This window comes from Schistocerca gregaria, chromosome 2, assembly GCF_023897955.1.
Source record: "Schistocerca gregaria isolate iqSchGreg1 chromosome 2, iqSchGreg1.2, whole genome shotgun sequence".
NCBI classification, from domain to species: domain Eukaryota; kingdom Metazoa; phylum Arthropoda; class Insecta; order Orthoptera; family Acrididae; genus Schistocerca; species Schistocerca gregaria.
This window is the reverse complement of record NC_064921.1, coordinates 759,339,226-759,365,733: the sequence shown is the minus strand read 5'-3', so window position 1 is coordinate 759,365,733 and position 26,508 is coordinate 759,339,226. Positions and strand designations below refer to the sequence as shown.

Genomic DNA, 26,508 nt, shown 5'->3' with positions numbered 1-26,508 from the left:
GCCGGTTGCGAAAGCTCGAAATTCTGTGTGTGTGTTTTATTCATTGTGCCTATCTACCGGCACTTACCCGCTTGGTAAGTCTGGGAATCTTTGTTTTTAATATATTTTCTTAAGATGATGTTCACAGGGGACATTGAAACATTTTTTTGATATCATTAACCATTACCAAGATCCAGAGGTTCAAAGTTACCACCTACTTCTGCACATAATATCCATTCTGAGGTGTAAGTATAGTTTTAACCAATGAGCTTGTTTTAACTTGTGTAGTGAACACATGGCAAGGATTGTAGGCTCATCGCAAGTGTTCTGAGTTCATCAAATTGTGTTCAGTGACAAAGAAGTGGGCTAAAAAGGGTCTTGACATGCATGAAAAGAACTTAAAATGTCTGCAAAAAATTACATAAAACTGTGAAGACTGTAAGTTCAGTAAAATATTTCTAATAAAATTTTTACTCTGAAGACACAAGGCATAAACTGGGTATTTTTGATGAATTGCAATCGGTGAGTAAAGTACAAACAAAAATAAATAAAAAATAAATAAATGAAAAAGAAAAGGTAAAGCAAACTGGTTTGTATGAACCTTATATTGTGTGTGCTTTTCTGTGCGCCTTCCTCACCAAACATTTTGGCATGCTAACATATTCACACTTTTTTGTGCTGGAAGAGAGTAGCGGAGCATTGGAAGAGAGAGCAGATAGTGCCAGTGGGAGAGGAAAGAGAGGAAACAGTGACTTTGGGAGAGAAAGTGAGGCAGTGAAAGAGGAAGAGCGATGGAAGAAGGCAATAGCAGTGAGGAGCCAAAGAGAGAGGAAATGATAATGGTCAGCGAGAGGCAGTGGCAGTAGAAGAGAAAGAGTTATACATGGAGAGAGAAGCATTAGGAGCAAAAGATAGAGGACACAATAAAAATGAGAAATACAGATGTGTGGAAACCATATAAAGAGTTGTGGGATATGTACCCTTCCAGACCACAGAACTTTAGCATGTACAAATAGGGGAGGGCACATTTTGCACCAAAATTTTAAACACATTGATATAGGGGAAATTTTTGAGCTGCCAAGGTTTGCTGAAGACAGTATCGGTGGGAAGGAAAGACTATAGGTGACAGTGTAAGTGAGAGAGGAGGCAGTGACAGTGACATTCCGTCTTCAGGCCACAGGTGGCCCATCGGGACCATCCAACTGCCGTATCATCCTCAGCTGAAAATGCGGATAGGAGGGGCGTGTGGTCAGCACACCACTCTCCCGGTCGTTATGATGGTTTTCTTTGACCGGGGACGCTACTAATCGGTCGAGTAGCTCCTCAATTGGCATCACGAGGCTGAGTGCACCCCGGAAAATGGTAACAGCACATGGTGGCCAGGATGGTCACCCATCCAAATGCCGATCACGCCCGACAGAGCTTAACTTCGGTGATCTGATGGGAACCGGTGTATCCACTATGGCAAGGCCGTTGCCCAGTGACAGTGGGATATACTGTAAATCAATGGGAGAAAAGGAAGACTGTGGGAGAGATTTTGTGGTAGTGAGAGGAGGATGCTGGGTATTATGGGTTAATTACAAAGAGATACTGCGTAAAATGATGTAGATTGTTATTGATAGCAGGTATGGCCTGGGAATGTGAGAATGTTACCAGTCAGATTGTAAGCTCATATATGTGGAGAGACCCTCACACAAAGAACTGAAAAGTACTTTGTGTGTTAAATGTTGCTCGTAATTCACATAATCAGCTTTCAGGCTACTTCATTCTCGATAACTTCGCTGTGAAATTCGGAAATTTACATAAGTAAAAATATAAGAGCTTCTACCAAAGCGTGTTTTGGGGGAAGGGGGGAGTGGAACAACACTTCTCTCTCCTTGGATTAACGCCTGCGCCTTATAATAATATTGGATGTGAGCTGACCTGAGAAGTTGGGAGCGATGTCGAGCCCGTTGCCCAGGTATCCAGCGGTGACGGCGCCGTTGAATGTGAGTGCGATGGTGAAGCAGGCGACGGCGGCCGCGCGCTGCTCACCCAGCAGCAGCTGCACTGCCATTGCTATTGCCGGCATCACCAGTGCTGCCAACACGAACACACACACACATACATTCACACTCTCGCTACAGAGGTCTGAAATTTCATCTCTTGGTTACTTATTTTCTGAAATAATTAGTTGTTTTTGTTGTTGTTGTGGTCTTCAGTCCTGAGACTGGTTTGATGCAGCTCTCCATGCTACACTATCCTCTCCAAGCTGCTTCATCTCCCAGTACTTACAGCGGCCTACATCCTTCTGAATCTGCTTAGTATACATCTCTTGGTCTCCCTCTGCGATTTTTACCCTCCACGCTGCCCTCCAATACTAAATTTGTGATCCCTTGATGCCTCAGAATATGCCCTACCAACCGATCCCTTCTTCTAGTCAAGTTGTGCCACAAACTCCTCTTCTCACCAATTCTATTCAATGTCTCCTCATTAGTTATGTGATCTACCCATCTAATCTTCAGCATTCTTCTGTAGCACCACATCTAGATAGCTTCTATTCTCTTCTTGTCCAAACTATTTATCGTCCATGTTTCACATACATACATGACTACACTTCATACAAATACTTTCAGAAACGACTTCCTGACACTTTAATCCATACTCGCTGTTAACAAATTTCTCTTCTTCAGAAACGCTTTCCTTGCCATTGCCAGTCTACATTTTATATCCTCTCCACTTCGACCATCATCAGTTATTTTGCTCCCCAAAAAGCAAAACTCCTTTACTACTTTAAGTGTCTCATTTCCTAATCTAATTCCCTCAGCATCACCCGACTTAATTCGACTACATTCCATTATCCTCATTTTGCTTTTGTTGATGTTCATCTTATACCCTCCTTTCAAGACACTGTCCATTCCGTTCAACTGCTCTTCCAAGTCCTTTGCTGTCTCCGACAGAATTACAATGTCACCGGCGAACCTCAAAGTTTTTATTTCTTCTCCATGGATTTTAATACCTACTCCGAATTTTTCTTTTGTTTCCTTCACTGTTTGCTCAATGTACAGATTGAATAACATCGGGGAGAGGCTACCACCCTGTCTCACTCCCTTCTCAACCACTGCTTCCCTTTCATGTCCCTCGACTCTTATAAATGCCATCTGGTTTCTGTACAAATTGTAAATAGCCTTTAACTCCCTGTATTTTACCCCTGCCACCTTCAGAATTTGAAAGAGAGTATTCCAGTCAACATTGTCGAAAGCTTTCTCTAAGTCTACAAATACTAGAAACGTAGGTTTGCCTTTTCTTAATCTAGCTTCTAAGATAAGTCGTAGGGTCAGTATTGCTTCACGTGTTCCAATATTTCTACGGTATCCAAACTGATCTTCCCTAAGGTCGGCTACTACCAGTTTTTCCATTCGTTTGTAAAGAATTCGCTTTAGTATTTTGCAGCCGTGAGGTTCGCCGATGACATTGTAATTCTGTCAGAGACAGCAAAGGACTTGGAAGAGCAGTTGAACGGAATGGATAGTGTCTTGAAATTAGGATATAAGATGAACATCAACAAATGCAAAACGAGGATAATGGAATGTAGTCAAATTAAGTTGGGTGATGCTGAGGGAATTAGATTAGGAAATGAGACACTTAAAGTAGTAAAGGAGTTTTGCTATTTGGGGAGCAAAATAACTGATGATGGTCGAAGTAGAGATGATATAAGATGTAGACTGGCAATGGCAAGGAAAGCGTTTCTGAAGAAGAGAAATTTGTTAACATCGAATATAGATTTATGTATCTGGAAGTCGTTTCTGAAAGTATTTGTATGGAGTGTAGCCATGTATGGAAGTGAAACATGGACGATAAATAGTTTGGACAAGAAGAGAATAGAAGCTTTCGAAATGTGGTGCTACAGAAGAATGCTGAAGATTAGACGGGTAGATTGCATAACTAATGAGGAAGTACTGAATAGGATTGGGGAGAAGAGAAGTTTGTGGCACAACTTGACCAGAAGAAGGGATCGGTTGGTAGGACATGTTCTGAGGCATCAAGGGATCACCAATTTAGTATTGGAGGGCAGCGTGGAGGGTAAAAATCGTAGAGGGAGACCAAGAGATGACTACACTACGCAGATTCACAAGGATGTAGGTTGCAGTGGGTACTGGGAGATGAAGAGGCTTGCACAGGATAGAGTAGCATGGAGAGCTCCATCAAACCAGTCTCAGGACTGAAGACCACAACAACAGTTCAGTAATTTTCACATCTGTCAACACCTGCTTTCTTTGGGATTGGAATTAATATATTCTTCTTGAAGTCTGAGGGTATTTCGCCGGTCTCATACATTTTGCTCACCAGATGGTAGAGTTTTGTCAGGACTGGCTCTCCCAAGGCTGTCAGTAGTTCTAATGGAATGTTGTCTACTCCCGGGGTCTTGTTTCGACTCATGTCTTTCAGTATTCTGTCGAACTCTTCACACAGTATCATGTCTCCCATTTCATCTTCATCTACATCCTCTTCCATTTCCATAATATTGTCCTCAAGAACATCGCCCCTGTATTGACCCTCTATATACTCCCACCACCTTTCTGCTTTCACTTCTTTGCTTAGAACTGGGTTTCCATCTGAGCTATTGATATTCATGCAAGTGGTTCTCTTTTCTCCAAAGGTCTCTTTAATTTTCCTGTGGGCAATATCTATCTTACCCCTAGTGAGATAAGCCTCTACATCCTTACATTTATCCTCTAGCCATTCCTGGTTAGCCAATTTGCACTTCATGTCAATCTTATTTTTGAGATGTTTGTATTCCTTTTTGCCTGCTCCATTTACTGCATTTTTATATTTTCTCCTTTCATCAATTAGATTCAGTATTTCTTCTGTACCCAAGGATTTCTACTAGCCCTCGTCTTTTTACCAACTTGATCCTCTGCTGCCTTCAGTACTTCACCCTCAAAGCAATAATTAGAACTGCACTTTTATCTAAGTGGTGAAATTAGTTACCAGTACTCACTACTTGACAGAAAAAACGAAACAGCATTTAGAGCCAATCACTCTCAATATAACATATAATTACAAAAACAAAGCACAGATATTATAGTAAATCTCGCCAAAATCGGATATCACTTATAGAACTAAACACGTGCCAAATGCGTGTAGCACTCGCGATCTGAGGGGTCCGTACAAACTTAATTGTTTATATAGATAGTATACCCGTCTCTGAAATCCTTGGTTGTCATCGTGTCCGCAGTAAGACTGCCATTTTATGGGACCCTGCGATAAACAACATGTGTCCTGTGCGTGTGGTGTTGAGAAGACGATGATTCACTTCCTTCATCGCCATGTCTACACTATCTCCTCAGGCAACGCGACGCAAAGAAATGTGGCATCAGGACGCCCAAAGACAAGTGCACCTTGCTGAGGCACTATACTTCATTTAATTGTTGCTATCAGCGCTCTAAGAAGAATAAGAAGAAGAAGATCTGTTCCTGAGAAAAAGGGATCTTAAAAAACGGACAGACAGACATTCGGGGACAAATATCTAAGTAAAATATTTTTTTTTTTTCGTGTGGTATAATTACAAATTATCGATTTCCGGATTTTTTCCTTTACTTGTACTGAGAACCATGCTTCCTGCCAACTTTCAAGATTGCAGTTCAACGAGAAGTACCCTATACGGTTTGATGAGTGAGTTTACGAGTGTGACATGAATGGCCTTATCTTTTGATTTTATTGACTTAGAAGCTTACATTTAGTACACTACCGAGAACCATAGACCTTAGTACGTGACATAAATTTCAACTTGATACATCCATTGCTCCTGAGAAAAAGGGGTCTTAACAGAAAGACCGTCGTATAATAAATGACAAATTTTTTCATGCGATATAATTACAAATTAACGGTTTTAGGATTTATTCCTTTACTTGAACTGTGAAACCTTGCTTCTTGCCAAATTTCACGATTCTGGATCAACGAGAACCACCTTGTAGGTGCTGATGAGTAAATTTAAGACGTGCCTGCACTTAAAATGAGCCGATGAAAATCCAGGCAGAATATTAGCAGAATCGCTACATGCCGTGGATTTCAATATGAGCAGAAAGCGGTTAGAAAGTGCAATAATATTTCCCAAGAGGAATATCAGATCATCCATCATAAGTCGTGGCTCAGTAGCAGCCAGCATGGAATTACGACGACGTGGTTGGAAAGCAATGAATTGCACTCGTACAGGGCCATGATATTTGTGCAGAAATCCTCCACCGATGGGGAAAGACTGATCTTCTCAATGTGATTGTGGTAAAGAACATCAGACACAGCTGCAGCAGACGAGCTGACTCTGGAAATCTAGATGATATCTTTGAAGTGATGGAGGCAGTCCTTGAATGGATTGAAAAACAAGACGTTAATTTGTGGATTTAATCGTCTACTTCTATTCATTTTCTGAAATCATGCAATTCATGTATGTAATTTGGAATTCAGTTTATATTATGTACGCTAAATAAATATATATATAATTCACGAATTTATTTATTAATCAATAATCGTTTCACTGAAATAAGATCAGTGATAACTTTGTGTAATTACGTCGCAGAATGTTGTTGACAGGGCGACAGCAGGGTTGCCAGGTTTTTCCAAACAACGTTGGATGCTTGTTCGAAACTGATACCAATTAAATGAAGAAGTCGAGATCATTTGACTTGAGTTTTTTTGCATTATTTTCGCCTTGATAAGCGTTATAAATATCTTTACCTTGTTAAATCGTGATTATCTTATACCATTCATTATTTAACTTATTTACAATTTCACCACTTTCTTCTTGTTAGCCACTGACACTTTAGTAACTTCGCTATCTGATGATGAATCTATTTGTAAATACTTCACGAACTGCAAAATCCACAGTATAATAATTGTATCAATCAATGTCTGGCTCGCTTCTGAAAGGAAGTAAGTTCGACATACTGGCTGCTGAGTTCGGGTGTGCCCACTCGCCTCTCTTCAGGCTAAAAGCTGAATTTTTAATGTAAGTTTACGTTTACAAGACTGCTTCCTAGACTAAGCACTTGAGGCGGTACTAGCAGCCATAATGGTTATGTGGGCACTTAGACAGTGGCTAGTGCCTTAGAAACTGTCTGTGCTACGGGCCAGTTAGTGCGTCAACTGACGCTTTGCAAATAGGGCCCTGCCTCTTGATCTGCGTATCAGAGAAATAATTGCCATCTAATAATCGAAGAAACAAAAACTGGCCACAAAAAGTAAATTAAATACTTAGGGTTCGTGGGAGTAACTGCACTCCCATGAGAGAGCGTATTATGGATTTCTGGCAGGAGATTCTGGACTCTTCTATCACTAGAAGGCGGACATACTGTTTCTCCTCAAATCTCAGGGAGCGTCTCCAAGTGGATCACGTTCAACTAATCGCTCGTCTTGTACACTGTCTGTCAGGACATGCTCTATACCCGGATTAGCTACACAGAATCCAAAAAAGAAACAGAGAACCCATTTGTGATTGTGGAGCCATAGATACGAACTAAATTTTGGATTCTTGAATGAAATGTATTTAGTCTTCTCAAAGACAGTCAAAAGATAATATGCAGACCAATTACTGTGTGCCCAGCGCAGAATGATGGGGTGTGCCACGGAGAGAAAAGGGTTTTATAGGCCATGCTACTTGTCCTAGATACGAAATCCAGTCAGAACAGGAGACATTATCTTCAGAACCTCACCCTCCATACAGGTTGTGAAATGAGAATTACTCTAGTATACCGTCTACTAGCTTTATGATCAATGCAAGGAAACTGCATGTAGAACACCCTAGCCAAAGAGATTACGCAAGATTACTCAAAGAGCTGTTGTTGCCTCTTATATATGTTGATAACAATGAACATATTATTTGTTTTGTTTCTTTTTTATATTCTGCTGTCTATGCCCTCTCCTTAACTTTTTATTTTTATTACTTATCTCTCATTTTTATAATTAGTTTTTTCTGCGGTGCTAGGTGGAAGTTAGTTTCAATGGGTATTTCTAACGAATGAATTAGCAATAGTTAGCTTATAACTAGGACTAGGTCTCTTAGAAGAAACAATGCAGAGGAACGCACACTACCCGAATGGTAAACTGCCGGCAGTTAATGTGGTCACTACTACATATTAGTTAAGAGAACAAAAATTTACGTACGAATTGTTTTTCTCACAAACTAATCACACGAAAACTGTGAAACTTGTATCACTTCTCTACGTAATCTCCTTGCAGCCGTACACATTTGTCATAATGACGGCGCTATGATTGCATGACCGCTGCAAACATTTCCGTAGGAATCTGGTTTGACCAATGGAATGACGCTACTGCAATAGCCGTGCGGGCTAGTGAATCTGCGAGCACAGAGAGTGTCTTGCATAATTGAAAACAGCCAAAACTCGCTAGGAGCCGGGTCAAGTTATTAGGGAGAACGAGAAATCACTTCAACGTTGTAGTCACGAAGAAACTGCAGCACTGCGTTCGCCCGACGCTCTGGTGTGTTGTCTTGATGAAAGAGCACCCGAGCAACCCTTTCCGGCCATTTTTAACGCAATGCTGGAAGAACCTTTCTCTTCACAACTTTTGTCGCTGTTGTGCCCTTTGGTATACTGTGAGTAAGAATTACGCCATTGCTGTCCCAGAACATGGCCACCAACGTTTTTTCAGCACTGGCGCATAACCTAAATTTTTTTGGTGGTGGTCTGATTGTTTGGTGACTGGCACTTCATTTCTGCATCCAGGTATCATCCATTCTCGCAACTGACGAAAACAATGCCCCATTCATGCAGTCATCACGCGTCAACGTTGTCTGGCAAGTTGCCACGCGTGCAACCGTTTGGTCGTCCATCAGCATTCGGAAAAAAAACATATGTAGATTAATACGACTGGGTGGCCTAACGCTACAAAAATCCCTGCCCGATCTCCACACGCGGAGCAATGTCATTATCCATCTGCACCTGTGCCTTCTGAAAACGGAATGAATGCCTTTCCTCCTAAGGAATCACCCCTGGTTGCCTTGCAACGTGTGTGCCACCGCGTGTTTCTGGATGGGCCTGCGTCGAATCTCTCTAACACGTCCTCTAAAAATTGTAGCGTGCTTATACTTCACAAGTGATGTCCACCGTTTTGACGTCCTTTGGAACTACTAGTTTCATCCAGACGTTTACGAATAGCCGCAAACGTAGAACGGTGTGGCTGATGCATGTTTGGATATCACGGCACGTAGACGCATACAAACGAAATGCATATCGCGCTGCTGGCACCAAGTGAAGTTCTCCATGAGGCGGCGCAACAGCACTACGTATCTACCGCGTGTGTGTATCTTTCCACTCTGCCGTCACAGCTGCTAGCGGTGTCTAGAGCTGTTGTGACAGGCTTGGACGCGTTCTCTAACGTCCAGTATCCTGCTACACTGGGAGGTGTTCCGCCTGCGGTCCGTCAGCGTTGAAGATTTCGTTGTAACTTCGACGTCTGTAGCGCCTTTGGATGACGTTACCGGGTTGCGGTTTCCTATCCTCAATTTGTTCCTTAATAAACCCTCTATAACCCATCGAAGTTTGTCGTTAACGTTTAGTAACATACTGTAGATAAAAGAGTGTAAGTACTAGCTTACTGAGCCGGACGCGGTGGGCGGGTTCTAGGCGCTTCAGTCCGGAACCACGCGTCTACTACGGTCGCAGGTTCGAATCTCGCCTCGGGCATGCATGTGTGTGATGTCCTTAGGTTAGTTAGGTTTAAGTAGTTGTAAGTTCTAGGGAACTGATGACCTCCGATGTTAAGTCCCATAGTGCTCAGAGCCTTTTGAACCACTAGCTTACTGAAAAGACCGTATTGCGTTAAATACCCATTTTGATGTAATATGGTTTTTATGAACCTCTGAAAAGGTTTAACCGAGAGCCGGATTTTCAGCAGGAAAATCAGGACAATCCCACATTAATCAATAAAACCTTCGTAGTTTACAAGCCGCGTTACTTCGAATAAAATACTCGAGCTTTCGATAACTGTCTCCGCCAACGTCATCAGAAGTTGGAATCACTGACTGCCGGTGTTGGCAAGGTGTTCTGCTTATACAGGCTGTCTCAAAACTTTCGGGGTGAAATTGAAACAGGTGATAGTGGGTCCACACCCGATTATGTTGAGGTAGTGAACCAGTGGTCGAAAATGCGTATTTGTTGTGTTACGGACACACATAGCGTACACTGCATAGCAACAAGATAGCTCAGTAATTTTTTAAAACGATGCCCACCTGTCTCAGTGCACGCATGGCAACAGAGCATGAAGTTCTGCCACACTCTCTGAAACATCTCTTTTGTACCAGCAGACAGGTAGCTTGGACTGTGGCAAGCAGGTCTTCATCCATTTCTACGGGTATTTCATACACCAACGTATTGACGTAACTGCAGAAGAAAAAGTCCAGAGGTGTACATCCGTCGATCGCTGGGCACGGGACGGGACCTCTCCGTCGAATACAGCGATGAGGTTAAGTGTTGTTTTGGTGCTCGCGGACATTAAAATTCGAAGTGGGCTGGCGCACTGTCGTGTTGAAACCACATCATTTCGTGGACAATGGGAAAGTCTCTCAAGAACTGGCATCACATTTCGCAGGAACACCAGGTAATGTGGACCAATCGAACGGGGATGCAGGAAACAAGGTCCTATTAGGTGATCTTGGACAATGCCTGCCCTTATGTTGACTGAGAATCGTTGCTGGTGGCCACCGATGTGGGTGGCGTGGGGATTGTCCTCACTCCACACGTGGCGTAACGGCTGTTGGAAACATAGTTATGGGTGAATGGGGCCTCATCCATGAACAATACAAACTGTACGAAGTTCAATGCATTGGATAATCAACTGACAGAAGTGAACGTGGGGCTCAAAATTCGTTGGTCCCAGTGCTTGGCACGTTCTTTATGACAGAGGTGTAATACATGTTCCACCAGTACTCTCCATACTGTGTCCTTCAAAGTGTCCGTTTTACGAGCAAGTTGACAGTTACTCTGTGGTCGGCCACACGATCCAACACCAAAGTCTTGTATTCGGATGTTTCTAGCAGGAACCTTGGCCGGCTCTCTGCGGCGTGGACGACACCGTCTCTCGTAAGTTGGTATCCACAGAGATAAACTTCTTCAGTTAGGATGACGTCTGCTGGGAAAGCGTTCTCTGTACATTCGTACTGCTTTACGGGCACTACATCCTGCCGCATCGTATCTTAAATTCGTGGCTTCCAACTCTCGTGACGAGTATCGTTCCATCTTTGACTACGCGTCATGCACAGTAACGCAGCTCATCATGGACACATTACAAGCTTTGTGATGCTATGGACAACCGACAACAGGGATAGTAGTGTGCGAGCGGCACAGGATAATGCACGGGTGCGATGCATGCGGTCGCTACCTGACACACGTGCTATGAGCTAAGCTGTGTGCAGTATGACTTGCATGGTCGAGGGCATACACTGTTTATCACGCGATGCCTGTTCCAGTGTACAACAGACACCCGGGATCTTTGTGAGAGTGCGACAGAACTGTATGCGCCGTTGCTGTACATGCACTGCGACTGGCGGTTGTCGCTTTGAACAATTACTATGAACTAAGTTTTTGTTATGCGGTGTATGCTGTGTACATTCGCTACAGAATAATTATGCATTTCCGACCGTCGGTTGCCTATCTCAGTATAATCGGGTGTAGCCGCCTTTAACCTGTTTCTGTTTGACCCAGTATATTTGAGACACCCTGCATGGATGCAATGACAGCGTCTGGAGCCTTCCAGAGAGAGCGGAGTGACGTATACGCGGAAAGCAAGTAGAGCAGAATTAGCTCCGGCCTACAGCGGAGGTGGCAAAGAGAGTTATGCAATGCTACTAATGGCCGTGACCTGAGCGTTATTTTCAATGTGATTTAAAAAAAAATGGAAAACCTGATATTTAATTTAAAATTTGAAAAGAGCGGAAAATTTTAAATATAAAATGATACACTATTCGAGGTCATCGCACGGTTCAGTGAAGGCCAAATAAACAAATACACTCATGAGCTAAAACATTATGACCACCAACTTAATAGCTTGTTTGTCCGTCCTTGGAACGAAATACATAATAGATTCTGCCTATCAGGGATCCGACAGTCTGGTGGTAGGTTTGTGCATCTACGCACAGGTTATGTAATTTGCGTAAATATCGGACCAATGATGTACGTGACGATGGCGAATTTGGTCACCGTGATCTCGACGTGCTCCTCAAACCACTGCAGCGGGCTCTGGCTCCGACACACGTACAATTATACTGCTGGAAGATGACGTCGCCGTCGGCGAAGACATTAAGCACGATGGGATGCAGGTGGTTCGCAACTGTCAGCGCTTCTTCGATTACTGCCACAGGTCCCTTGCAAGCGCAGGAGAATGTCTCCTATAGCATAATGCTGCTCCCACCAGCCTGCGTCCGTGGCGCAGTTCGCCTCGATGACAACGTGTGTGGAGTCGATCAGCGACCTAGTGTAGCAAAAATGTGATTCACCAGAAGAGTGGACACGTTTCCACTGATAGATGGTCGTATCACATGACCACTGCAGTCATAACTGATGATGTCTTTAGTCAACTTGTGAACACGTGGCCGTGGCCTGCTGCGGAGCTCCAGATTTAACAGTGTCCGATGGATGGTGCGCTGCGAAACACTTTGTGCTTTTTCGGCAGCGATGTCCAGATTACTTTACAGATTACTATCCTACTTTACAGAGCAGACAAGCCTCCAAACCACACGTTCTGTGAAGAGTCGTGGATGTCCAACCATTTAGCGTCTGTTGGTAGTTTCACTATCCTTCTACCTCTTTCCGTAGATGCTCACGACAGTAGCACGTGACCATTCGACCACCTTCGCCGCTTTGGAGTTACCCGTACACAGGCTGTGCGTAATAATAATCTGTCCTTTCTCAGAGTCACTTATGTCAATGAATTTCCACATTTGCAACCAATATCTTCGCTATGGTGATCCGCCGTCCGTGTCTGCTCCGCTTACATACTTCAGTTACCGCGTCACTTACACACAATGCCACCAGGCGGTATGCAATGTCGCAGTGGGCATCGGACATAATGTTTTGACTCATCAGTGTACGTTTTTAGTTCTAGAAGGAATTAACTCTGAGTAGAGGAGGGATACAGCAACTTACAACATTAGATACAGATTGGAAGGAGCATCCTGAGGAATGAGTAGAGAGGGAGTCACTCAACGACTTGTAAACCAATGGTCTACGCTTTATTTATGTTTACCTTGTCTTGCAAATGTAACAATAACATTTATATGTTTTGACGTATTTATTCTTGCCAATAAACACATTAATTAAAACTTAAAGTTCAAACCTCTCTTCGCCTTTTCCAAGTCCGATTTCACAAACAGGGGTCCATGAAACAAAACCCAACCTTCGAATGACCTTTGATCATTTTCCCTTAAGATCATAGTTTTTGATAATGATACGTGACCCCTAATCTCTTTTCAATTTGTATCTAATTTTATGCTTTTCTGTATCGCTCCTCTATTCCTAGTTAATCCCTACTAGAACTAAAGATATGTTTGCTTAATCATCTTGGGGTTGAAGTTCTTTTTTTTCGTGTTTGCTTTAACAATACATATGTTTTTGGAAATGGTCCGCCTTTAGCAAAACACAATTTTGTTTTTTAACCCAAACGTGTTTCAATGCAGTTGCAGCATCTTCAGTGGGCTTTTATTTTTCAGCTTTTTACCACATGGTGTGGTTTTCCTGATGTGTTGTGTTTCTACAGTGACTGTTTTGTTCCACAGTTTGTCATCTGCAACCACTTATACGTTTTCGTTTTATTCATCTTCATCACTGTCAAACACTGTATACTGAGTTGCCACTGTCACTGTTTCACTGTTTACCAGCTGGTAAACTCAATATACAGTGTTTAACAGTGATGAAGATCAATAGAAAGAAAATGTATAAGTGGTTGCAGATGACAAACTGTGGAACAAAACAGTCACTGTAGAAACACAACACATCAGAAAAAATCGCACTATGATGTAAAAATATTAAAAATGAAAGCCCACTGAAGATGCTGCAACTTTATTGAAACACGTATGGGTTAAAAAACAAAATTGTGTTTTGCTAAAGGCGTACCCTATCCAAAAACATACGTATGTTTGCTTATTTGACCTTAATTTAGTATTGCCATAATCTTTAATTTTACTTGTAAAATCTTGGACTCTTTTCAAATCTTAAGCCAAATATAAGGTTCCTCGTAAAAAGAATCGCTTTACCCTCCAAATCAAGGTCACGGCCATTAGTAGCAATGCGTGGCCTTCTTTGCTACCTACAACTTTATTAGAACATTTTGCCGTATCTCAATTCTATCCCAAGTTATTTTCCACTATGGATTAAAATGGTTCACACTGTATATAATCAGAAAACCTTACCAGCTCCGACAGCCTGCGATTCTACCTCCTGGTGATGACTTCAGGTTTCGAGTGGTTCAAAATGGTTCAAATGGCTCTGAGCACTGTGGGACTTAACATCTGAGGTCATCAGTCCCCTAGAACTTAGAACTACTTAAACCTAACTAACCTAAGGAGAGCACACACATCCATGCCCCAGGCAGAATTCGAACCTGCGGCCGTAGTGGTCACGCGGTTCCAGACTGAAGGGCCTAGAACCGCCCGGCCACACCGGCCGGCGGTTTCGAGTGTTTCATTCCGAGTGATGTGACTTGTAAACCGAGAAGATTTTACTGAAGCATGACACCGCGAAAGAATACGAAGGCACAGTCCCAGATTAACTTGACTTGTCGCCAGGCACTTACCGATGGTGGTGAAGAGCTTGCGCGCCACCGTGGTGCTGAGGCGGCCCGATTGGCGCAGATGGTCCGCGAGCGCGCTCATGGCGACGGCGAACAGGTACTTGCCCAGGTACGGCAAGCTGGACAGCAGCCCGTTCTGAAACACAGGAGCGCTCACGTACCTTCCCACCTGTATGCACACTGATCAACAGGCTCTCTAAGGGAGTCTGTAACGAGGTGCACGGGAGTCAAGAGATAAAAAGGCAGCTGACAGTGGAGGTATAATAAAGCGGAATGGCGTTGCAGATTTATGATGTACTTTGCTTTGAAGCCGGCACCGGTATGTTAGATGCCCCAAAATATTAACAGAGTACTGTTTACGATTCCTTCATGTTCTTGATTTCTGAATAACCAAGAAAAGAAGCATTCGTAATCTAGCATTTTCCTCGATACGGACTAACGAAACTGATGTTTGGTTTATGGTCTCTTCCCGAAAATGCTGAAAGGATGCACTAATGGAAAAAAATCTGAACACCAACAAGGAGTTGTGCGACATAAACGAAAGTTGGTAGGCTGTTTCCACGTCTGAAAGATAACATCTACTCAAATCTCGCCTTAGTCACAGAAGAGTGGTGCTCTTAGCGCCACTCGATCGATCGATCGCTTGCGCCTTGTCCCGCGTTTAAGCAGGGTCGGCCGTAGTTAATCGGATGTGGCATGTTAATTTTTAACGGGAGGCCGGAAGCCCTTCCTGCCGCCACCCTGTACCCCCCCCCCCCCCCCTGAATTAGTGTACCCCAACTGTCTGTGTCTAGTGGAATGCATGAAATAGTGTGAATGTGTTCAGATGTCTGCGAGCTGTGTACCTGAGGCGGAACGTGGGGACCTAGCGGGATGTGCAAAACCGCCTAAAATCCACATCCAGGCTGGCCGGCACACCGATTCTCGTCGTTAATCCGCTGGGTAGATTCGATCCGGTGCCAGCGCGTCTACCCGAGTCCAGGAAGCAGCGCGTTAGCGCTCTCCGCTACCCTCCGCTACCCTCCGGGTCGTGCTCTTAGCGCCACTATGAGGGTACAAATCAGCTTTGCTATAAATACGCACCGCAACGATTGTGAGCCTTAGTTACCCTTGAGACTAGATGTAGTGAACTGATTTTAGTCAAGAATGCGTTTAAGGTGACGAAGACATCGTTATCAACAGCTCACTAAGTTTGCACGAGGTAGTGTTATAGTGAAATGAGAAGTTGGATGTTCCTTCCACGATATTACAGAATGAGATGGCAGGAATGTAGCCGCTATACATTATTGCTGGCAGCAGTGGTCACGGGGAGGTACGCTCACAAGGAGTCAGGCCTCCGGACGGATGTGTGGAACTACCGAGAGCGAAGACCGCCGTGTTCGGCGGTGTGGCTGTGGCGCATGGTACTACGTCTGCACCGGCAGTTCTAGTAGTAGTTGGCACAGCAGTGACACAACAAACTGTTACAGATCGATTACTTCAATGACAGCTCCGAGCCAGACACACTGTAGAGTGCATTCCGTCGATCCCAGCCACCGCTGTTGGCGACTTTAGTGCTGTCAATGAGAGCTGATTGAAGGGTAAGTCGAAGTTCTATTGTGATTTATGGTGAACAATGATTCTGTCTCGGTGCCAGTGATGGCCGTGTGTTTATTAGCAGGGAGCAGTCGAGGGCCTGCAATCAACATGTCTGCGTGCTAGACACGTAACCTGGAGTAACGGTCTGGAGTGCGATTCTGTATGATTCCAGGACCACTCTTGTGGTTATCCAACATACCCTGACTACAGGTTGCTCATCAGTCTGATGATTTGACCTTCTGTGCTGTCATTCGTGAACAGTATTCCAGGACGTGTTTTCCAACAGGATAACGCTCGCCCACATACCGCTGTTGTAATCCAACATGCTCTACCGAGTGTCGACATATTGCCTTGGCCTGCACGGTCACCAGATCCGTCTCCAGTCGAGCACATACGGGACACATCCAACGGCAACTCTAGCGTCATCCAAAAACAGCATTAACCGTCTCTGTACTGACCAACCAAGTGCGATAGCCTTGGAACTGCATTCCACAAACTGACATCCGGCACCTGTATCATACAAGACATGTTTGTTCGCATGCTTCATTCAACATTCAACATTCTGGCGGTTACACCGGTTATTAATGTACCAGCATTTCACATTTGCAGTGGTGTTTTCTCGCGCTAACGTTAATCTGCGATATTGCAACGTGAATCACTTAAAAATGTTACATAGACAAATGTATTTCCAACATTTAATTATTCTGCACTAATTATTTCGTGTTGTTGCATTTTTTTCCGTTAGTGTATTGTGAAATGTTTGATAAGTTTGCAATCGTTCCTGCTCATAGCGTTCACTCGAAGACCATTTACAGTTGGACTGATAGGAACTCTAGTCATATCATGGAAACAAAACCGCAACAGTGAAAGTAAACAGTGCAAACAAAATTCATTTATACAAAAGAAAATATCGCTTGAACGAGTCCACTTACGAATGAAATGTTATTACACTTCAGACACCCTCAATAGCACATTCTATCATATTTGATCAAACCACTTCCAACAGAAGCTAATGTTTGAGGCATCTAGTAAGAGGGACGTCGGTTTCAAGTTTGTGATGTCCTGACAACTCCCCTTACTATACCTCCATGCAAAAAAAGTATTTGAAACATCAATAGGTGGTTCAAAGCAAACGGATTGTCTTTGAATTCTAGCAAGGCTTTGTACATGCAAAACTGTGATTGATTTTTGGAGCGAGTGTTTCCTATAACGTGTCTCTTCAAACAATGAAATAGAAGCACCAGTAATTACCGGGAATTACAGAAGGATCATAGTCTTAATTGGAAAACCCACTGCCTGTAATTAATGAATCACATTTGTTGAGATACATTTGCCTTACGTGTGATTATTTCAACAGGTGGTTTAAAAACGATAAACTAGTTTATTCTGCTTATTTCCACTCACTAATTAGTTAGGGAATAATTTTGGGAATTCAGCTTACAATAAGAATGTTGTTGTTGTCTTCAGTCCTGAGACTGGTTTGATGCAGCTCTCCATGCTACTCTATCCTGTGCAAGCTTCTTCATGTCCCAGTACCTACTGCAACCTACATCCTTCTGAATCTGCTTAGTGTATTCATCTCTTGGTCTCCCTCTACGATTTTACCCTCCACGCTGCCCTCCAATGCTAAATTTGTGATCCCTTGATGCCTCAGAACATGTCCTACTAACCGATTCCTTCTTCTAGGCAAGTTGTGCCACAAACTTCTCTTCTCCCCAATCCTATTCAATACCTCCTCATTAGTTACGTGATCTATCTACCTTATCTTCAGCATTCTTCTGTAGCACCACATTTCGAAAGCTTCTATTCTCTTCTTGTCCAAACTAGTTATCGTCCATGTTTCACTTCCATACAGCGCTACACTCCAAACAAATACTTTCAGAAACAACTTCCTGATACATAAATCTATATTCGATGTTAACAAATTTCTCTTCTTCAGAAACGCTTTCCTGGCCATTGCCGGTCTACATTTTATATCCTCTCTACTTCGACCATCATCAGTTATTTTACTTCCTAAATAGCAAAACTCCTTTACTACTTTAAGTGTCTCATTTCCTAATCTAATTCCCTCAGCATCACCCGATTTAATTTGACTACATTCCATTATCCTCGTTTTGCTTTTGTTGATGTTCATCTTATATCCTCCTTTCAAGACACTGTCCATTCCGTTCAACTGCTCTTCCAAGTCCTTTGCTGTCTCCGACAGAATTACAATGTCATCGGCGAACCTCAAAGTTTTTACTTCTTCTCCATGAATTTTAATACCTAATCCAAACTTTTCTTTTGTTTCCTTTACTGCTTGCTCAATATACAGATTGCATAACATCGGGGAGAGGCTACAACCCTGTCTCACTCCTCTCCCAACCACTGCTTCCCTTTCATGTCCCTCGACTCTAATAACTGCCATCTGGTTTCTGTACAAATTGTAAATAGCCTTTCGCTCCCTGTATTTTACCCCTGCCATTTTCAGAATTTGAAAGAGAGTATTCCAGTCAACATTGTCAAAAGCTTTCTCTAAGTCTACAAATGCTAGAAACGTAGGTTTGCCTTTTCTTAATCTTTCTTCTAAGATAAGTCGTAAGGTCAGTATTGCCTCACGTGTTCCAACATTTCTACGGAATCCAAACTGATCCTCCCCGAGGTCCGCATCTACCAGTTTTTCCATTCGTCTGTAAAGAATTCGCGTTAGTATTTTGCAGCTATGACTTATTAATTTTCACATCTGTCAGCACCTGCTTTCATTGGGATTGGAATTATTATATTCTTCTTGAAGTCTGAAGGTATTTCGCCTGTCTCATACATCTTACTTACCAGCTGGTAGAGTTTTGTCATGACTGGCTCTCCCAAGGCCATCAGTAGTTCTAATGGAATGTTGTCTACTCCGGGCGCCTTGTTTCGACTCAGGTCTTTCAGTGCTCTGTCAAACTCTTCACGCAGTATCGTATCTCCCATTTCGTCTTCATCTACATCCTCTTCCATTTCCATAATATTGTCCTCAAGTACATCGCCCTTGTATAAACCTTCTATATACTCCTTCCACCTTTCTGCCTTCCCTTCTTTGCTTAGAACTAGGTTCCCATCTGAGCAATTGATATTCATACACGTGGTTCTCTTCTCTCCAAAGGTCTCTTTAATTTTCCTGTAGGCAGTATCTATCTTACCCCTAGTGAGATAAGCTTCTACATCCTTACATTTGTCCTCTAGCCATCTCTGCTTAGCCATTTTGCACTTCCTGTCGATCTCATTTTTGAGACGTTTGTATTCCTTTTTGCCTGCTTCATTTACTGCATTTTTATATTTTCTCCTTTCATCAATTAAATTCAATATTTCTTCTGTTACCCAAGAATTTCTTACAGCCCTCGTCTTTTTACCTACTTTATCCTCTGCTGCCTTCACTACTTCATCCCTCAGAGCTACCCATTCTTCTTCTACTGTGTTTCTTTCCCCCATTCCTATCAATTGTTCCCTTATTCTCTCCTTGAAACTCTGTACAACCTCTGGTTCTTTCAGCTTATCCAGATCCCATGTCCTTAAATTCCCACCTTTTTGCAGTTTCTTCAGTTTTAACCTACAGGTCAAACCAATAGATTGTGGTCAGAGTCCACATCTGCCCCTGGAAATGTCCTACAATTTAAAACCTGATTCCTAAATCTCTGTCTTACCATTATATAATCTATCTGATACCTTTTAGTATCTCCAGGATTCTTCCATGTATACAACCTTCTTTTATGATTCTTGAACCAAGTGTTAGCTATGATTATATTATGCTCTGTGCAAAATTCTACCAGACAGCTTCCTCTTTCATTTCTTAGCCCCAATCCATAATCACCTACTACATTTCCTTCTCTCCCTTTTCCTACTGACGAATTCCAGTCACCAATGACTATTAAATTTTCGTCTCCCTTCACTACCTGAATAATTTCTTTTATCTCATCACACATTTCATCAATTTCTTCATCATCTGGAGAGCTAGTTGGCATATAAACTTGTACTACTGTAGTAGGCATGGGCTTTGTGTCTATCTTGGCCACAGTAATGCTTTTACTATGCTGTTTGTAGTAGCTTACCCGCACTCCTATTTTTTTTATTCATTATTAAACGTACTCCTGCATTACCCCTATTTGATTTTGTATTTATAACCCTGTATTCACCTGACCAAAAGTCTTGTTCCTCCTGCCACCGAACTTCACTAATTCCCACTATTTCTAACTTTATCCTATCCATTTCCCTTTATAAATTTTCTAACCTACCTGCCCGATTAAGGGATCTGACATTCCACGCTCCGATCCGTAGAACGCCAGTTTTCTTTCTCCTGATGACGACGTCCTCCTGAGTAGTCCCTGCCCGGATATCCGAATGGGGGACTATTTTACCTCCGGAATATTTTACCCCAGAGGACGCCATCATCATTTAATCATACAGTGAAGCTGCATGTCCTCGGGAAAAATTACGGCTGTAGTTTCCCCTTGCTTTCAGCCCTTCGCAGTACCAGCACAGCAAGGCCGTTTTGGTTAATGTTGCAAGGCCAGATCAGTCAATCATCCAGATTGTTGCCCCTGCAACTACTGAAAAGGCTGCTGCCCCTCTTCAGGAACCACATGTTTGTCTGGCCTCTGAACAGATACCCCTCCGTTGTGGTTGCACCTACGGTACGGCCATCTGTATCGCTGAGGCACGCAAGCCTCCCCACCAACGGCAAGGTCCATGGTTCATGGGGGGATAAGAATGTTAGTAGGTATTAATTCTAGAACAACTTGAAGGGATCTATTCAAAACGTTTGGTGTTTTGACAATACATGGGGCCACCCGGGCAGTTTGATCTTGTCTGATAAGAACTTCAATGGTAAACATCGACCTTGTACAGTCAAGCAATCATTACGACAATTACTGGAAGAATTAAGCTAGGAAACACGTATTTTTTAAAACAGAACATTGCGTATACTATTCTTACACAGTCCCAGAGAGTTTTCCGTCGAAATGGATCATCACGTTAACAAGACGCAGAGAAAAGGTATGTTGATTTGTTATTGGTGTGCATGAAAGTATAGCACAGATATCCAGTGAGTTGGTTGGTTTACTTTACAAAGATTGGGAAATATTACGTAAATTATAGAATCCCGCTGTAAGCAGGTCTGTGTTACCTGCCAAGGAATGATGTGCAGTTGTAAAGTTGAAGATATAAAAGTATAAAGGGTGATCAATAAGTCTCCTTTTGAGGGTGTTGCTGCAGCGTATATGTACCATAGCAAGACTCTGAGGAGGGTATATAAGCACTGACATGCAGGCAAGGGATTATTATGGCATTTGTGCGTTTCCGACGTGCTTGCGGTAAATGAAGAAAGGTAAACTATGGTGACGTTATTACCAAATGCGTTCGAACAGAACCAGCGTGTTCTTTTCTTGGCTGCCGAAGAACTGGTAGACATCCATCGGAGAGTGAAGAATGTGTGTGTCAGATAGCATATCTGTCGAAAAGCACCGTTGTGGAATGGTTCAAAAATGGCTCTGAGCACTATGGGACTTAACATCCATGGTCATCAGTCCCCTAGAACTTAGAACTACTTAAACCTAACTAACCTAAGGACATCACACAACACCCAGCCATCACGAGGCAAAGAAAATCCCTGACCCCGCCGGGAAACGAACCCGGGAACCCGGGCGTGGGAAGCGAGAACGCTACCGCACGACCACGTGATGCGGGCGTTGTGGAATGGTGCGGCAAGTTCCGTGCTGGTTGCGATTCGGCACAAGACGCCGGTCAGTCTGGGAGGCCAGTCTCACCCATTACGGATAACAAGCCGGCGGTTCATGATGCGATTAGGGCAGACCGGCACATAACCATTCGTGCTCTAGCGAATATCTCGACATCAACTTCAGCAGCGTGCAACTCATTATCCAACAAGAGTTGGGCTGCCGTAAGGCCTGCAGCCAGTGGATGCCACTGGTTTGAAGCCCTAACAAAAAGCAAACGTGTTGACTCTTTGCTTGCAACACTTGATGAATTTCATTGTTTAAGGTCAGATGTTCGTTGAGAGCGACGAAAGCTGATGGCATGACTAGGAACAGCAGTCCAAGGCGTCGACGGTGCTCGCAGTAGTGCTACTCGTCGTCTCCTCGTCCCAAAGCCATCTGCTGGAAAGATGATGCTTAGCTGGTTCTTTGATTAGCGGGGCCTATTGCCTTCTGCTTTCAAGGAATCTGGGGAACGGCACTGAGCATCGCTGGGGAAATTATGGCGTGCACTTTGTCATCCGCACGTCTCGTACAAATTTACTCGCTTGACGCCGGCACCGCTAAGTCGGATTACTTGGCTCATTCCATCGGAAGGGGCCAATAGTTCCATCGCTGTTTTTGTTAAAGGCTGTCCAGCGCCGGAATGTATCTTGAATGAGGAAATGTATCCCGTACTCGAATCACACAGCATCCGAATGAGTATGCCGTATTTCGTAATTTTCGACGGATTGTAAACTTTAAAATTTAACCGTCCACGGCACGGTATCATTCCTTCATCAGTTTTGATGTTTTGACTTAGATTAAACGTTTCTTTAAGGTTTTTTGGAAAAATACTCAATTACGAATTGCACTTTGACAAGCCGGTCGGCATTATCCAGTTTATTGTTGTTATCGGAAAAATGTAAAAATAATAATATTTGTCTGCATCGGTTGCGGGACATTGTTTTGCGAAATATCGGTGTGTCTATCAACGGATTCGTTGACCAGTAATCATTGATCCTTGCTTTTCTTACAATTCCCATAAGGATAGCAAGCCCAAACCATTTTCTAAGTTCGGGTCCCGTAACGTCGACAAATGTGGCATTTTTTAAATCCAGTTTCCTTCTATTGCAATTTTGACTGTAGTACTTTTTAGTTTCGTTGCTAATATATTCAAATGGATCGTTCCCAACATATAGTTGTACGATATCCTCGACACTCTGTGTATCTTTGGGAATTCTGTTTGGACCCGCGGATCCTTCAAATTTATTATTGGTCCTCGGTAAATCAAAGTCTAACCGCTGTGCACTGTCTTCTTCATCTGATTCATCCGAATCAGTTGGCAACCGTAGCATTCGCCGAATCCTTCTTAGACGTATTTCACTATCTTCCTACGATTCTGCTTCACTTTCATTATTTTGATATCCAATGTCTTCTTCCCAATCGGCCAAGTTGTCCGGAACGTCAGACAGCACGTCCGCGCATTCATCGTAAATAATCCTATTGTCTCTTTCGTCCGCCATGATGAAAGGACACAAGTACTTATAAAAACAAAACACTTGTTGACGTGTGTAACTTATTGTTACCTAAGCAAAACACTAACAGAATGCAAATGATACTAACGTGCTGTCGCCGGGCACTGCGCGATACTATGTAGACGACACCACTGTGGAGTCGCCGGCCTCTGAGCGGTACTATGTAGACGGCACCGATGTGGGATCGCCGGACGGCATAATGTTAGTGAGAACCATCCGAGAAAACTGCGACAAGGGGTGCTGCTGCTTCACGATAACGCACGCCCCTGTATTGCGTATCTCGTAACGCAGTTACGCCAACGCAAGCGAGAGACACTCGAGCAACCGCTCTCTAGTCCTGATCTCTACCATTTGGTCCCTTACAAAAGGCCTTGAAGGGTCGACGATTCTCTTCGGAGGAGGATGTGCAACAGACAGTTACGGACTCCACGCAACGGGATACGGGGTTTCACCAAACGGGTATCTTCGGACTGGTGCTTCGGTGGGACGACTGCCTCAATGTTCACAGCGATTTTGCCCGCGTAGCATACCGATTCTGGACTGGACCATTGTCGAACGGACACTTTTTTCGTCCCTTGTATAGATAAAGCGTAGACATTTTTATTTTGTTCCATTTTCTTCCTCTGTGAAAGTAATATAGAATAGTAATGTTACAAACTGTGCTTTCAGATGTAGGTAGGTAAGTGCTTGCACCAGCAGGGCGGTCATGGGCCCGCATACCGTGTATCTGTAACCTGTTTCTTCCGCATATTAAGATGCCACGCGAGGTCCTGACTAAACGGAACAGGTTTCTCCTCAGATAGAGCGCGTGTGTCGACAGGTCAGTTTGCTTAGCAGGAAAAGTCTTAGATTCTATAGGTCCGTGGTTTTAATCCCCGTTACCGTCAGTCGGGTCGCTGTGAAGTATTTAAATAACGAAGTAGCGTGTTGGGTCACATCTTTTAACGACGCCACAGAATAAAACTGTATGCATTTGAACGATCTCGCAGATGATTTACATCTAGCAAAGCAGCTCAGTGTGATATCTGCCATCCCCAGAGATTTATGTGCAAGTACCATTTTAAATCCCATCCTTCAACATTATATATATATATATATATATATATATATATATATATATATATATATATATATATATATACGGCGAAGGTGAGCTGCTGCTTTTAGGACCAAGCTTTGATCATCTCTATGCCTTAGCACATTTCGCAACAGCTTTCTAAAAATGTGACCTCCATATACAAACTGCGCCGAACACAGTCGCTGATATGGAGTATCTGGCAGCAGGTGGGAGCACAATGCACCTAATATGAAAAAAAAAGGATGTTTTTGGGGATGCCCGTATACTTTTGATCAAAGAGTGTATGTAAGTGCTGTATAACATATTAAAGCTACTTTGAGGCTGTTGTCAGTTCTCCAGCTACAGAGTTTTATGGTGAGTAAAATCCTGTGTATTTGTACTGTGAAACTACAATGCACAGCAAAAATAAAGGATCACTTTTTCGAAGCCCCGTGATTGTCAGACGCAGAAGTTTGAAATTTAGCCCAAAGGTGCCAACAACCTTCTTCTGTGATGGAGCAAAAGCGTGGCGCCCTGCAACGTCAACCTCGGGCGCAGCGACGGTACCAACAACAAGATGTTGACACATGCAAAAAAAAAAAAAAAAAAGCCAGACCTCAGAAATTCCTGCGACTTGTAAAGTGGGTTAATGAGGTCATATTGGCTCCAAATTTCACCCAAATTCTGCACAAAGCCATCGTGGACGTCTCACATGATTGGAAGGTCATCACACCGTCTCTTATTCATACTTCACTTCCTCTTTCGGCGCCTCTGCGATGGAGGTCAGAAACGCGACATCTAGTGTTAAAATGACGACGTTTTCTTATGGGTGGCCGAGGTAAACATTTTAGACACATCGCCGATAGGAACCGACACGAAAAGTTCTCAGGAGGTGGCATAAAGCTCGTCAATGAAATCACTCCTTCATTTGGGTCGTTGATTCCCACACATTTTGCGGTCGAAAACAACAGTCCGAGAGCGATAATCAACAGACGACACTCTCGATAAGCCGCGACGTTGCTGACACACTGTGGATGATACAACCATTCTCTAAGGACATCGTGGGCCTGCAACCCACTGAAAATGACTGCACCCTTTGGAGTATAGTGTAACTTCATTTTTGAGTTGATATACAGGGCGGAACCGCTAATGATGATTCAAAACCGTAGAACGAAATTTGAACGTGATCCGAAGCAAGAAAGGGCACTCATGCTTATTCAACCCTCTTGTGAGGTGATGATGCGGAAGGGGGCTGGGGCGGCAGGATACGATATTGACACATTTGTGAATAAAACGGCAAACAACGAGAAGGCCTCAGACACGGCCAACCGTTTCGGCTCAAATTTGGCAAGTCGTTTGTGTACAACCTAAAACGAAGGACACTAAGATATTTTGGGTCAATAGCCTCGCAATTTTGAGAAAATCAGCCCTAAAGTTTATGACCAGCAATCGACTCAAAATTGGCGGGATCGATAGACGCAAACTTCTCCACAAATCGAGGAAAGAAGCTTTTACAACTGCCACTTCTGTACCCACATAGTAAACGCCTTTTGCCGACAGCGCCGGTAGCGCAACGGCCAAGGTAACTGGCTGGGAATCGGAGAACCCGGGTTCGAATCTCGAAGAAACCTAGCGGATATTGTTCTTTTCGTTTGTATTTTTCCATATATCAATTGATAGGGTTAGGAGGGTTAATAAGGTAAGTAAATCAATAAGGAATGTTAATAATAAGGTAGGCAAACTAATTTCCCAAAAGCCGTGAGATAGTAAAGTAGTAAACTTTTAAGCCTTGCCACAAGAAAACAACTCCGAGTAAGAGTGCTGCGAATTCCTCACGAGGGATCACAGATAGACAACCGCGCGAAGCTTG

General features: G+C 43.3%; 1 protein-coding gene and 1 pseudogene across 1 annotated transcript in view; both read right to left on the bottom strand.

Moving 5' to 3' along the window:
* LOC126334968 (sialin) overlaps nt 1-26,508 on the bottom strand; it is a 375,208-nt gene that overhangs the window by 13,636 nt on the left and 335,064 nt on the right. The window contains exons 9-10 of the mRNA XM_049997753.1: nt 14,761-14,893; nt 1,903-2,058 (exon numbers count right to left, since the gene is read on the bottom strand). Coding sequence (XP_049853710.1) covers nt 1,903-2,058; nt 14,761-14,893 — 289 coding nt within the window. The remainder of the gene's footprint in view (nt 1-1,902; nt 2,059-14,760; nt 14,894-26,508) is intronic.
* LOC126337227 (5S ribosomal RNA) lies at nt 1,340-1,457 on the bottom strand (annotated as a pseudogene).